The sequence below is a fragment of the Suillus discolor genome, assembly GCF_016758755.1.
Source record: "Suillus discolor strain FC423 chromosome Unknown F5147scaffold_93, whole genome shotgun sequence".
NCBI classification, from domain to species: Eukaryota; Fungi; Basidiomycota; class Agaricomycetes; order Boletales; family Suillaceae; genus Suillus; species Suillus discolor.
Window position 1 is genome coordinate 85,754 of NW_024541340.1, and position 13,805 is coordinate 99,558.

General features: G+C 47.3%; 5 protein-coding genes across 5 annotated transcripts; all 5 read left to right on the top strand.

Annotated features, from left to right (window-relative positions):
* Positions 1-796: 796 nt before the first annotated feature.
* Positions 797-2,674, top strand: F5147DRAFT_435635 (uncharacterized protein). Its single transcript, XM_041429848.1, has 4 exons — positions 797-1,269; positions 1,340-1,657; positions 1,708-1,973; positions 2,025-2,674. Exons 1-4 carry the CDS (start codon positions 1,198-1,200, stop codon positions 2,473-2,475), a joined length of 1,107 nt encoding a protein of 368 aa, XP_041286722.1. The 5' UTR covers positions 797-1,197; the 3' UTR covers positions 2,476-2,674.
* Positions 2,675-4,641: 1,967 nt separating this feature from the next.
* F5147DRAFT_722750 (uncharacterized protein) lies at positions 4,642-7,578 on the top strand. The gene is made up of 11 exons (XM_041438935.1): positions 4,642-4,846; positions 4,912-5,106; positions 5,162-5,276; positions 5,332-5,474; positions 5,527-6,083; positions 6,138-6,164; positions 6,214-6,625; positions 6,673-6,807; positions 6,857-7,044; positions 7,104-7,372; positions 7,424-7,578. The coding sequence occupies exons 1-11, from the start codon at positions 4,723-4,725 to the stop codon at positions 7,536-7,538; spliced, it is 2,280 nt and encodes a 759-aa protein (XP_041286723.1). The 5' UTR covers positions 4,642-4,722; the 3' UTR covers positions 7,539-7,578.
* Positions 7,579-8,095: 517 nt separating this feature from the next.
* Positions 8,096-8,984, top strand: F5147DRAFT_840698 (uncharacterized protein; the record flags this gene model as incomplete). Its single annotated transcript, XM_041444318.1, has 2 exons — positions 8,096-8,459; positions 8,510-8,984. 2 exons carry the CDS (start codon positions 8,096-8,098, stop codon positions 8,842-8,844), a joined length of 699 nt encoding a protein of 232 aa, XP_041286724.1. The 3' UTR covers positions 8,845-8,984.
* A 183-nt stretch (positions 8,985-9,167) lies between these two features.
* Positions 9,168-10,683, top strand: F5147DRAFT_722757 (uncharacterized protein). The gene is given in 7 exon segments (XM_041438936.1): positions 9,168-10,027; positions 10,074-10,155; positions 10,216-10,264; positions 10,299-10,391; positions 10,423-10,425; positions 10,473-10,502; positions 10,514-10,683. 4 exon segments carry the CDS (start codon positions 9,493-9,495, stop codon positions 10,371-10,373), a joined length of 741 nt encoding a protein of 246 aa, XP_041286725.1. The 5' UTR covers positions 9,168-9,492; the 3' UTR covers positions 10,374-10,391; positions 10,423-10,425; positions 10,473-10,502; positions 10,514-10,683.
* Positions 10,684-11,825: 1,142 nt separating this feature from the next.
* On the top strand, positions 11,826-13,552 carry F5147DRAFT_722765 (uncharacterized protein). The gene has a single exon (XM_041438937.1). The coding sequence runs from the start codon at positions 12,115-12,117 to the stop codon at positions 13,459-13,461; it is 1,347 nt and encodes a 448-aa protein (XP_041286726.1). The 5' UTR covers positions 11,826-12,114; the 3' UTR covers positions 13,462-13,552.
* The last annotated feature ends 253 nt before the right edge of the window (positions 13,553-13,805 follow it).

Sequence of the window (13,805 nt, forward strand, 5' to 3'; positions counted from 1 at the left end):
AAACCCTTTAGCAATGGAGGAACGGGGATGAGAGTGGAAGAACCAAAGCAATGGAAGGTGAACAGCCCGCAATAAGCAGTGTTATAAATTTTATGGTATGTGGCGACATGCCTATGGTCACCTTCCAAGGGTGTTTCAAAAATATGGATGATATTCCATGAAGGAAACGATGGTTATATCAAAATATCTTTCTGACGAAAAAAAAACAGTTGAAAATAACTCGAAGTGCATCCCCCAGATATCATGGCCGTTGAGTAATCAATTACCTTGAAAAGAAATAGACCAAGCACTACTCACTTGTACGTTATCGGGGGACAGCTCGACCTGCCGACAAAGCAAGATATGCGCACGCTTTGGAAGTTACCAGCTAGAATCTAAAACTCGTTCTGCATCCATAGCGAGGCTTTGAAATTTGGTCTACCACAGCAATAGATCGAGCCGACATAGACGGAACGTCAAACCAGCGTTAATGTACAAAACTGCGCAACCTTGTTAATGACGTAAGCGCACTTGAAACCGGAGACGACTCGAACTCACCAAAAATATCGCACAGTACAACGCCGGTGGGCATGATTAATCTGAAAAGGAGCGTAGGTGCAATTCTACACAAGATGCACGCCAGCAGTGAGGATACATGTTTGCAACGTCTATGTTCAGCCGCCATACTTACACTGCACGTAGTCCACACCACCCCACTATGTAGTGCCACGCACTGCAGTAGTACCGCTTCGAAGTTCGAATCAAAGTTCAAGCTAAATCGGAGTTGATGCAGCGTCACGTGCGTATCATTTTACCGACTTGAGGCTGTTCGTTTACGATAGTACTGCACGCAAGTCTCGAGTTCTAATCTCCGGCGGCTGAACGCTGACGTAGACCTGAATCACAAAGATGCGGTATATGAAGGAACCACAGGAGTATTACGTCGCAGGTATCTTTTTTCAGCTGTTTTCAATCATAACGTGTACAACAGCAAGGTGACCGAGAAGAGGGTTATGGATGGCAGGAGAGGCTGAGTCCAAGAGTGTGAGGATAAATCCGCGAGGCGAGTGACAGGCTGACAGCTCGTTTCCCCTCCTTATCCTCTACGCTACCGACAAACATTATCCAAGGCATCCCGCACATCCATCCAACTAGAATTATATCAGCAGAGCTCCAAGTCTCGACTGAAGCAGTCAGTTATTGATAAAATCAACCATAATGCCAGCGCCAGTAGCGGTGTGCGTTGTTGCGGCTATCGCAGGTGTTGCTGCTGTCATTGCTTTCCACGAGGTGATTTTAAATCTATCAAAAACTCCCCATTCCGACTTCAACGTTTTTAACCCTCTAATCTACTCTACAGTTCGTCTTTGAACCCCACATTGCCCCTGCTATTGAGCGTTGGGCAGAGAACTTCCTCGCCGACCGTCGTGCTCGACGCAGAGGTCCTATTCCTTTGCAATCAACCCAAGGGTCTGGGCATGGAGACCCAGGGCCTAGTGGTGTTGATCTGAAGAGAAGGACCCCTGCGGGAGAAGAAGATTCTGTCGAACTACAAGGGTTCAACCTCGATGAATGGCGGAACCAGGTCCATCGCACCACCCCAGGCACGGGTATGAGGCGGAGAGGCGGAGTAATTCCTGACACAGACGAAGGGAGTATATCTAGCACAATGGACGAGGTATGTCTGTCTTCCATCGTCTATCTTACCTTTTGATCAAATATGAACAGTCTTTCTCGTCGCTCACGCACACTCTTCTCACACCCACCCATTTCATTTCCAATGTCTCCTCCCCATTCGCGGAGGCCCTCTCTGTTTCGACCCGCACGCCCAGCTGCTCCCACTCCGGTTCCACTCCCCGTACAAATCCTGCCTACTCTACCCTCCCAATCTCTCCGGTTGTGCGCACGCCCATGCGCTCTCACGTACCATCGAGCAGGTCTTCTCTGCAGCACTCGAGCTCAAGCTCGCACATCAGCGTGGGTATGCAGGGCAGGTGTGTGAATATTGACGCTGTTGGCGAGCATGTTAACTTTAATATCAACAGCGGCGCCAATGCGAGGATGCACGAGGATATGAGCACAAACACTAGCATCATGGAGTCACTATCAGAACGTTATCCTGCTCCGCCCACTCCCCCTGTCATGCTCTCGCCACCTTCATCACACACTACCTTCTCCTCCCCAAGCACAGACATACTGAGCCTTGGGAGCAATAGCCGCTCCGGCTCTCCACTTGACTTAACCTCTCCGCCTGTTCGTATTAGTGAGGTGCACCTCCCCCCGTCTGCATCCCTCTCCGGTGCTGCGAGCGCACTATCTCCCTTGATGAGTGAGCACGAGTTCATAGTGTTTGGCGAGGCATTAGATCCGGATGGGGTGGCTTCACGAAGCGGAAGTGCGCATTTGCATAATCCGTTTACTGATTTTGACGAGGAGGGTTCCGACAGTGGTAGTGAAGGGAGTTGGAGACGGGTGAGTGTGGCATACCGCAGGTGATGCTTGTTTTGAGGGCGAGTATATCGTACTATCAGAATGGTGGTGTAGTGTGCGTTGTTCTTTTTTCTCTTTCTTTCTACTATCTGATTATCTATTTCGTTGTTATCTCATACTGGTTGTTCTGCTGCTCTTTTCCTTCGCATTGTAACTTTTCCCTCATTGTGCTCGTTGTGAACCCAGTCGTGTATTATGCTGCAACATGTACACGGTATTCGTGGTATGCAGATTGATCTTAGCTGCATACTAGTACTTGTGACTGGGCATAGATGATATTCGTCTTGCAAGTCATATGCTGAACTTACTGGCTTCCAAGTGCTGGATCGAAAATCACACGTTTGAAGGCGACCTTGAGTAAGTTGAGTTGTTGCATCCCTCGGTTCTTCTTACATCTAGTCATCAGTGTTTCGATACCTGAGCTGTACATGGTCTGTGTTGTTTCTTTGCGGATCAAGATGTTCTAGAGACGCCTGTACAGCACACAAAAACTGACCTCTGAGTTTGTTGCGGGGTGTGTTTTCTATCCTTCTCGGTTTGCTCCTGACGCTCATCTCATGACCTGCCAGTGAAGGACGTATATGGTGGCTGCGCTTTTCTATGGGCCCCGAGTGGAAATGGATCATCGCGTTTGGTCGTTCTTCGCCTCGTTCTCCAGCTTGTCCAAAATCCAGAGACGCTTGTGTCAGATGGCTGATGTTCCGATTCATTTGAAGGCAAAGGCACTGATGGATTTACGATTCCCATACTATCATTCAGGTTGGTCACACAGACCTGATACGGTGGTTGTTGGGCGATTGGTTGATGCACGAGTAAGTCTTTCATCTCCTCAACTTGATCTGTGTTGCAATCCGGATGTGTTTTGAGCAGTGATCGGACATATCTTCGACTCTTCTCCTTTGACGAATCTAACTGATGGTGCTGCTGTAGTAATCCCATCTATGTAGACTGCGACAGCGCTTTGCATGCGACACTGGAGATGACACTCAAGCCAGTTTTTTGGATTGGTTGGCAGCGAGTTGAACGGCAAGCGGGTGAGAGATATCTGGTATGTATGATCATTCACGTTAAGATTATCTATGAACATGCTTTTCGTGAAGATATAGTCTACATAATTTGAGACGGGTTATTGCGAGAGCCGTTGGGGGCAGCGAGTTGATCACGCACTCGAGTACTTGCCTTTGTTGTCTTCCTCTCCAATCGATTCCTCTATTCACCCGTCAACGTATTCACTTGTGCGAAGTATCTCGCCGCCTCGAACCCAGCGAAATCGCAGGTATGGAGAAAGAGATCATCGGATGGCAATGGTTAGATTTTTGGGATAGTGCGATGCGTTCAAGGGAAGACAGACTCGGAGAAATAATGGGGAAGATTCAAGACATCATTGAAAGGTGAATAGAGGAAGTAGAGGATAGGGAGAAGAGGAGGGCCCGTGAGTGGGAAAAGGAAGAAGACGGCAAAGGGTAGGGGGCAGGTTGAATGACGAGTACTTGTCGGAGGAGGGATGATCGATGACGGAGGGAGTACAACATCGAAACATCAACACTTCAAAACAGACTTTATTGGCATACCTTTATCCCGTACACTATTACCTAGGACAGCTTGTAGAGCACCGCGTCTCAACGTTAACACGTTAACATTTTCCGCTGTTTATTGCAGTATATAAATATAGACTCTCTTCTCTCTCCAATTGGTTCTCGATTTCACTCTTGTCGTGTGCTTGTCACAGTCTTGTTCGATCTCTCTCGTTTGCGTTGTATCTTACCCTCGTTCTCATCATGATCATTTGGCGAGTGACTTTGGACATATCGAGTCATATGAGGTTTCGGATGGATTCTGTTTTATTTTGATATCTGCAATCAATGTTTGATATTGAAGTCATACCAGGTCATACAGCGGCAGGTGAGTTTGATCGATCTCGTAGTCTACCATGACTATGTCGCGTCCATGAAATGAGCGGAGCTCAATTCTCTTTTCAGTGATACTATGACTTATAACCGCCTTAGACGTCAGTGATTCAGCAGGGATTCCAACTCGTTTGACTACCCGAACCTGCACCCGAACCTATCTCAAACCGGTTCGGGCAGTTCAGCACCGCACCCCGGCAACACGGTCACTTGCTACTGACAAGTCGCAAGCCCTATGGGGATAAATCGACTGGTAAGCCAGCTCAGCTCATCCTGACATAGTAATTATCACCTTGGTCTCTTCCCTTAAGTTCTTCACGAGCGCTTTCCCTGCTGCGCAGTCTCCATGACTCACACAGAAAAAGTCATATCTGACATTACAATTGAACGAACGCAGAAGGCATTGGATGATGCCACCTCGAGTTTAAACTCGACCTTCGCTAGAAAGCTCGACAAGTGGGATCAGGCAGGTTCGTCATTCACAATTCATCCGGGTAAGTGAGGGTGTTATTCAGATTACTATGATATTCTCCAGAGGACTGCGTCGTCCAGACCGCTCAAGAAGTTGGATCGGTGTACAATTTCTATAATCAGAATGCAACTATCAACTCTGCATCTGATGCGATGGTCGCGGACCTATCAAAGAAGAATATGGGTGATTTTTTGGGAGAGGCAAAGAAGGTGATGGAGGCCTTGGATGTCCTGCAACAGGTTCACCCGTTTGTCGGTGGTGTGTTATCACTTGTCGATGTTTCTACCTCAGCTAATATTTGGATAAATTCCAGTGGCTATACTCGCTTTCAAGGCTGTCGTGAATCTTGAACTAACAAGAAGGGAAAACGATCGTAGAGTTGGACTGATGTTAGCTCAAGCATCTGACATGATGACCATGCTCCTCCAGTTCGTGATCCGACACTAGCTTTGAACGATTTTTACTGACTCGATTCTATGATAGACTTAAGGACACCAGAGATACTGCCATAGTGGGGCCTCATGGCAACATTCGGGGGCGATTGGATCGTATCCTGGATGGCATCAAGCAAGATATCCAAGATTGCGGAAATGCCATTGACAAATACTACAAGTCAAAGTTCATGGGTTAGTTTTCCTCATATTCTTGGTCGTTTCATATAGAGAACAACATTCCCAGTGAAATTCTTCAGATCCTCCCATTGGGCGAGCGAGTTCCTGAGAGTTTGCAACAGCTTTTTCCAGCGCATGCAGGACCTTCAGCTCGCCTTAAATATCAGGACGACATTGAGAGTCGATATTGCCATTGATAAGCTAGACCAGCTGATCGCGATGCAAACCGATCGCGAAGCAAGATTCGAGAAAGAAGTGCAAGCGCGTGGTGGAAGAGAGAAATGTTTAGAAAGCGAAGACAAACTGGGCGAGCTACTGAAAATCGCCGAGAAACAGGAAGAGCGTCCGCAGAATAAAGCACGTGCCGATGTTCCTACCAAAGATGTCAACAAGCCTACTTCAAAGACCGCTTCTGCGAATGGATCGGTCGGCAAGCAGTCCCATCTTGATGCATCGCTGCTTCACGAACTGCATACTCCGTTACACAACTTACTCGACGAGAATCGCGCGCTCTTCATGTTCAAGCTTGATGCACAGACATCCGACATCAAAGATGCCATCAAGGATTCCGAAACGCGCATTATGTGGGCCTTCAACAGCAGATTTCGACGGGTCAAGGATCCAGTAAGGATTGAAAAACTCAACCTTATGCATCATTAACTCGTTCAATTTCATCAGCACCTCCGATATATCTGGAAAGAGATGGTATGTCTTTGTGCAGGCATCATCGAAGCGAATACTTATCATCACCAAGAAATGGATAACAAGCGTCAAGACATTGTACTTCATTGCGGAACTCCATGATTATTACGTGAACCGTTTCTCCCGCCTCCGTCACGATGCTCCACTCCCAGAAGCACCATCGGATGTTTCGCCATTGGTACTGCGAGTCCCGTCTCCAACTCCCACCGTCTCCGTCATGTCCGATTCAGAAGGAGAAGACCGCGAGCTTCCAGTAGCCGATCCTTCGTACCAAAAACTCCCTAATGTCGACCCTGCAGACAAATGGTGCTTAAAATATCTGTCTGTCTTCTACGTTCCAAATTTATCCGAAGGCTTCGACGGCGATGCGAATGGCTTGGTCAGTATAAGGGAGGTGAATGCTTTTACATCCGCAATGCCTTTGGGCTGGACTCTGCCGCAAGCACTTGCATACTGGGCTGCAGGTAAGAAGTTTTATCGTCAGGTTGAGCCAGTGCTTACGTCAGTGAAGGCTGGAGGGTGGATAGCCAATGCTATCATGTACGAATTGAACAGGTCTTGAACAGCATGATTTATGCACAAGCAGATGTACTTCCAGAAAACAGGAGGTGTATCGCCAGATACTTGAACTCACGTGACATCGATGGTGCGTCGCTCTGCCCATCTTTTGACGAGGACATTTACACAGCAGACAGATGTCAAAAGGCTCGTCCGTTCTCTTGCAGAGCTTGGTTTGGAGGATTCGGACTTGGATCTCGCGCAATTGACTGCTCGGCGTCGCGAGGCTCAAGAGGCGACATTGGCGGACAAGCTCAATATCGTCAAGTATGAAATCGACTCCAAAGATTCCATCAAACTTTTTGGATCTGGTCGCATCGAAAATGTGGGTTATTGACTCAGTGATTGCGCTGAATGCTCACACGCGTCACTGTGCTTGTTCAGTTCTTGCTGCCTTTACTTTACCTCGTAATTAGGAGGCATTTACAGATCATGAAACTTGCCAGTACAGTGATTCTGGTCGAGAGAGAGTTTGAAACTGCAACTCAAACGATACGAAATATCTTGGAAGGGGTGTCTCTGCGCGTGGACGAACTGGCAGGTGCGTTTCTAAGCTATGTCATGATGAGCTATCTCCTTCCACCATCACAGAATCGTTTCGTCAGCAGGGTAATGATCCAAAAGCAAGATTCACATGGTATGCGCATGGCTTGGTATGTGGAGACAGCAACTTTGTATCAATTCGGTCTAATACCTCGTAATAGTACAACTTTTGGTACAGTCCAGAATTGGCCACAGATGACACTGAATACTGGGAAAATCATTACTTTGGGCTTGATGACAACAAGCTGGAGATCGAGATCGATTCAACAGCATTGAAGCTCGGCCCTTTCAGTCTGGCAGAGGACAGTGAAGGGATAGGAAGACCTGTCAAGCTCGTCGCATCTAGTCCTGTTCAGCAGCCTGAAGGCACCATGGATGAATACATCCGTTTGCGGTGCATGAATGACCTGTCTAACTTGGCCAATATGTGGAGCTACCCTTACGATGTCCCGCCTTACCTATCGTTGACAGACAAAGAGAGGTTCGATATCTTGTCCCAGGAGCTACCATCCACAGACGTCGAGCGCTGGGATTCATTTGCTGAGCTTCAGATACGCAGACGAATATTCGAGTGAGTCCATCTTCTGTCTATTTATCATTCTCTAAATATCTGCCTTTCCGATTTTCAGCCTCAGTGCGATGCATGCCATTACCTTATCGGCGATGTCCTTCACCGTTGTATAGACTGCGAGCGCCGTGAGGGTCACAGAGACATTTCATTCGTGCAAGACGGCTAATGTTCTTACATAGATGACTATGATGTGTGTCCAGATTGCGAATCTCAGCCGGTCTCAGATCATAAATATCCATCTGACCACACGTCAACGCACAACATGCTTGTTTTCCGCATGTCGATACCTTATGGTCGCTACAGCAGAGTCCGATGGTATGCCAGGAATTTCTTATCCACTTGCGTGCCCGCTGCAGTACCACTAGAAGCACCATTGACTGCACGAAAAGACGAAACCCAAACGCAATTAGGTGGTCCTGAACTTCCACATCCGACAGAAGCCACTCGAGTAGATGATTCTTCTGCCTCTGTCGATTTGCGCGACGGTGATGAGAAGCTAAATGGGAACATGGGAGTAGCATCCGGGAGGGTACCTGTAACTGCAGTCGCGAATGGGGATGCCTATGCTTGTGCTGAGTGTGGCGTTAAAATGAAGGGCATATTTTATGTATGCCTTACCTGCGGAGGTCAGATTTCCATACGTCTGACGGGGCACAAAGCTTAACAATTATCACAGAACACAATTCCCCCATTGCCCTATGCAGTGATTGTGCATTTCACGATGTGTTTAACGTAGTCACAGAGCACCACCCTTACAAACACTGGCTGATCAAGATTAAAGATCGGGTTCAAGATATAGGAATCGGAACATCAGACGAACCTCTGGATAATGTGGACAAGATTACTTCGCTTTCCTTACGAGTCGATAAGCTGGCTGCAATGGTGGAATCTCGCTTCGTAGAACAGGATCTCCGGCTTAGTACACTTGTCACGCAGGTTGAATACCTTGTGCATGGTATGGCTACATTGACGGGAAAAGCAGAGCTTCCCTCTGAATCCGTCACTGATTGATTGGCTCATAAATTGGCAGACTGTTGTTGTATTTGATTCTTGCTGCCTCGGCGACCTTGTACTAGTATAGATCAGTCAGTATCAAAGTATTATATATACACCATTCGTACATGTGCAATAAACATGTTTGTTGGCCTTCATTGTGCGGAAGAGTATGAAACTGGGAAAGTGACGTCGTCTAGGTGTTCTTGTGTAGGTGATTCACGCAGCGGTGCCATTTAACGTCTGTCCTTTTTACACGAAAATAAAAGAATAGATGTTCATTTGCTTTTACAAAAAGCAAGACAGACGCTATACAAAGGCTAGCGCTCAACCACCATATATATACGTTCATGACGTTCATCATATCGGCATCATAGAAACAGAGGCATGCAACTAATGCATAGAGAAATGTACATCGTCTCTAAACTACTACAACCACATGATAAGCATAAAAAGAGGGGACCTTGTATTGTCAGGTAAATATATGCACCAGATGCGGCAGTAAGTAAGTACTTGGTATTGCTGACCTCAGTCTTGGTTCACAAGACTGAGGGGAAACAATATCGTACTTGGAAGTTTACTAGAACAGGTTGAGAGGTAGAATGACGTGGGCGGAGGTATCAAGAATGATTGGGGATATAAAATAGATATATAGGATGGATCGTGATGCTGACCCGTTGTATCATCTTTCAGCCCTCAAGAGTCGCGAACCCTCTTCGTCCGGTTACTCCCCACAATTCACATTTTAACATCCTCGTCGCCATCGCTCTCATCGCCATTGCCATTGGCAGTGTTAGCAGGGTTAGAAGTGTTAGAAGTATCGCTAGGGTGACTAGTGTCATCGCCAGGGACTCGGACGCTCAAGTACTCAGCGTCGCTACTGGCAGAGTTGCTGGAGTGACTGGAGTGACTAGTGTCGTTAGGATTACTAGAAGTGCTAGAAGGAGTGTTGGAAGTGTTGGAAGGATTGCTGGTGTGACTCTTGTCGGGGGCCCGAGTGTTCAAGTAGTCAACGTCGCTATTGGGAGGGCCGCTGGGCATGCTGGGCATGCTGATATCGTTGGAGGCCCGAGTGTCCAAGTAGTCAATGTTGCTGTTTGGAGGGCCGCTAGGCACGCTCGGTCGACTAACATCGTTAGAGGTCCTAGTGTCCAAATAACCAACAAGGTTAGAGCCAAGCCCCTCACGCTTAGCCAAAGCTGTTTTGCATATCAGTTCCACACCCATCAACAAGAGTGATGCATAAGTCCTCACAAGAAAGTTTCATCCCCGATGGTGTGGGATATGCTGCCGCAATAGCGATAAAGGAAAGGAGTGTTTTCAAGACAAGTGAGGGCTGCATGACTGTAATCGAGAGGAATAGTCATCAGATGTCAGAAAGTCGCGAAGTTCTTATACCTTTGACCACATACGGACGTATCGTAAGGGCCCAAGTCAAGTATTAGGACGATAACGTGGTTCCGAATAGTCAGAAGTTCTTCTATGCTATCATTTCGGTTCGGTCTCCAGCGGCTGGTATGAACTTCAAGTTCCTTCTCTTGCTGTAACAGTTACTTCGACTAGGTCCTAACGGGACGATACAACAGCCTAATCGGATATCATGACGGCGAACCAGTAGACTGCAGCGGCATGAAGGCTTGTCATGCCTCATCATGAGTTCATGAGGCGTCTCTAGTACTGTGTTATAAAGTTAGGTGAGGTCACAGATAGGCGTGGTACGAACTGAGTCAAGTTCTGGAACTTCCAGATGCTCTTGTTGAAGATGGTACTCGATGAAAAGGCCCAATATCAGAATCTGTCATACGCTCTCGTAATGTTCGAACTGGAAGGTGAGCGGCACTTATTAGTAGCTTCGTTCACAAATAACGTTAGCGGTGAGGCAAACATTGTCTCGGTGACCTTGTAGACTTGTATTAGTATAGATCAATCAGTACCGAATTGCTATAAATCCCTCATACATGTGAAATAAAGACGTTTGTTGGTTTCCCCGGGCCTTGTGACGTTGTACCGATATCATCGAATAAAACGCTAATGCACACTGGCAACAACCATTTTTGAGTGCACCTGGGCTCTATGCCCCGAATACAACAGGACACAAACTTGAATGTTATCCCTGATAGTGTAGAGTTGCAATATGGTAAGCGGGAGACACCTTGATCAATATGATGGCACGCCATACCTGTGGCAGCTGCATACTGCAGGATCGTATCACTCTGCTCCGTTGAACTCCAGTTACATCTCTGTATATAGCAAATGAGCGTGTGCTGCATTTTAGTTGATGAAAGCCGCTGTGACAAAGAGAAACCAACCAGACCAGTTATCAGACATGACGGTCTACTCAAACATCCCAGCTTCAGATTACAAACACCTGGCACTGTCGAGAAAGACTGACTGCAAGTACTTTTGCATACATGATACATTGAGCAGGGTGTCGCGCAACCCGAAGGCATCGTCTTATATATGACAGACTTGGACAAGAGTTCATTGATGATAAAACAAATGTAATAGCGAGCGGACACACCAGTAGCCATCCATCTATGCAACGGCTGAACCCAGGCATATTACAAAGACATTCTAACACTCAACTAGCAAGTTGGCAACACAAATTCTGAGGAGACGATTTCATCGACAGTGAGCTGATTTAGCGCGTTTTCGAATTTGCGAACACAACGATAAATGCGCCGCATCGTGAGATTGCGCTGCCTTGTTGTTCGGATTGGCAAATGGGTGTCCGTCGAATCTTGCACGGTAGCCACTAAGTCACTGCGCTTGCGTTTTTCAGCTCTATTCAAGTTGTCGTCACCTACTGCAGCTATGATCTCTTTCAATATTGTTAATTTATCCAGGGTAGAATCGAGCTGTTGCGACTTGGTTCAAAAATTGTAAACTGGATCGGTAATGTCACACACCGCCACATTGAACGTTTATTGATATTTATGATTGTTTATTATTGGCAGTTAGTCCCGCAAGCAACTTGAAGGTGATACGGTTCGTATACCCCTAAACGTTATAGGCGCTTGGCTAGCTGGCTCTAAGTGGACTCGATAGTGGATTCAGTTCTAGTATTTGCTCACAAGCAGCTGTTAATCGGGGCCAGGCCTGCCTGTTCAATCCATGCTGGCCACGATAAAAGAAGCATTTACAGATGTACCATCATGCCTAGCTAACGTCTAGACGACGGCCACCGGTCCAGTCCCTGGACAAGTGTTTCGATCATTTTATGTAATAATCAGGCATAGGAGCTCGCGATTTAAACCATTTCTTCCATCGATAACCACATCAGCGAAAATGGACTCAGACGCCTCATCAGTTTCCTCAAACTCAGAGCCAGAGCATGAGCTCTCCGTCTTCGAGCGCATCGGGGAACACATCGACTCTTTTTCCAACTCTGATGTAGCATACAAAGTGCAAAGAGACACCAAGCTCACACGTGCACTCGACGATCTTGCCTGCAGTCCGTTCGTGTCCTTCCAAAGCCCGGTAGGGACAGCCACATTTAAGCTGCTCGTCAAGGGAGAAGACGCGGGGACGTGGATGAACCCTGACGTCGGCGTATTACAAAAGCACGCCACCCCTTCGCCGTTCGGCAGGGGAGCAGAGACTGTCTTGGACCCAACTTACAGGAACGGAACAGAGCTCAAAGCGGACGAGCTCGCTTTCAGTTTTCGGGGGAAGGAATCACAATATGAACAGTTTGTGAACAGAGTCGAGGCTGAACTCCAGACCAGCATGTTCGTCGGGAAAAACGTTTCTCTCAAGTTATACAAGCTCGCCATATACGGCGAAGGAGGTCATTTCGACTGGCATCGTGACTCGACGCATAGCGATGCTCACCATGGAACGGTGCTCGTCGCACTTAACACGGAATGGGAGGGAGGAGAGCTTATGTTGAGGCATCAAGGCGTCGAGACAATTGTCAACATGCATCCAACAAAGCATCTGAGAAAGTCCGGCGAAGAGCTCCAGCCAGTTGTGGTCGCATTTTATACAGACACAGAGCACAAAGTCATGCCCGTGACCAAGGGCACACGTCTGGTGCTCCAGTATGACGTCGAAGTCGTCGAGCAACCGTCTGAATATGGGGCTACACCACCTAGTTATACTCCCATGGAACAGGCCTTTCTTCGTCACCAGCACATTGAATCCCACATCAACACTTATCCCAACTTGGACCAGAAGTTGGTGCAGGCTGTCGTTGATGAAATCAGAGAATTGCACAACGGAGGCACTACTGTCGTCGCTTTCCCGCTCACTCATCTCTACCGCAAGGCAAGCGTGAAGAAGAAATACCTCAAGGGAACCGACTCAGCACTTTTCAATGCTCTCGAGAATCATTTCAACGTCGTCCTCCATCCTGTTCTTATCCGCGCTATCGAAGATGGTAATGATGACGACTGTCTAGAGGAGTTCTTTGCACACAAGTATCAATCGTCTGAGGAGAATGAAGAGCCTTCTCGTGCTAAGAGGCAGTGGGGCAGAGTGTTTGAGAACGCTTCGTTTTATCTTCCACGGGTCTCTGCAATTCTGCAGCTTTCGTTGCCAAACGGGGCGCACCTTGGTAATGAGGCAGAGATCGGTGGCGAGGCAAGGTATTACGGCGCTGGCATGTTTGTGGAACCAAAGAGCGAAGAGTAATGGTGTTCAGGAGCTCCAGTTTCGGTATAAAGAGAAATCCGCGTTCAAATCAGGACTGTTCGAAAAGGAGAAGTGTATTAGTACTAGCAGTAGGAGAAATTCACAGTGAATTATGACTCGATGATCATCAGCGGGACAAGGTGGCGGTCCACGAATCATGGTTTGACCTAGGATACTGTCATTTTGAAAGCAACTGTTCAAAATACATAGTATATCTTGACATCATTCATTTAGTATATCTGAGCCCTTAGCCAGGCGCGCGCAAATGCAGAGATCGACCTTGGTTTCGCAAGATATGTATTTGTGTAAGTACGTCCTTCGATGCGCGACATTACACTGACAGG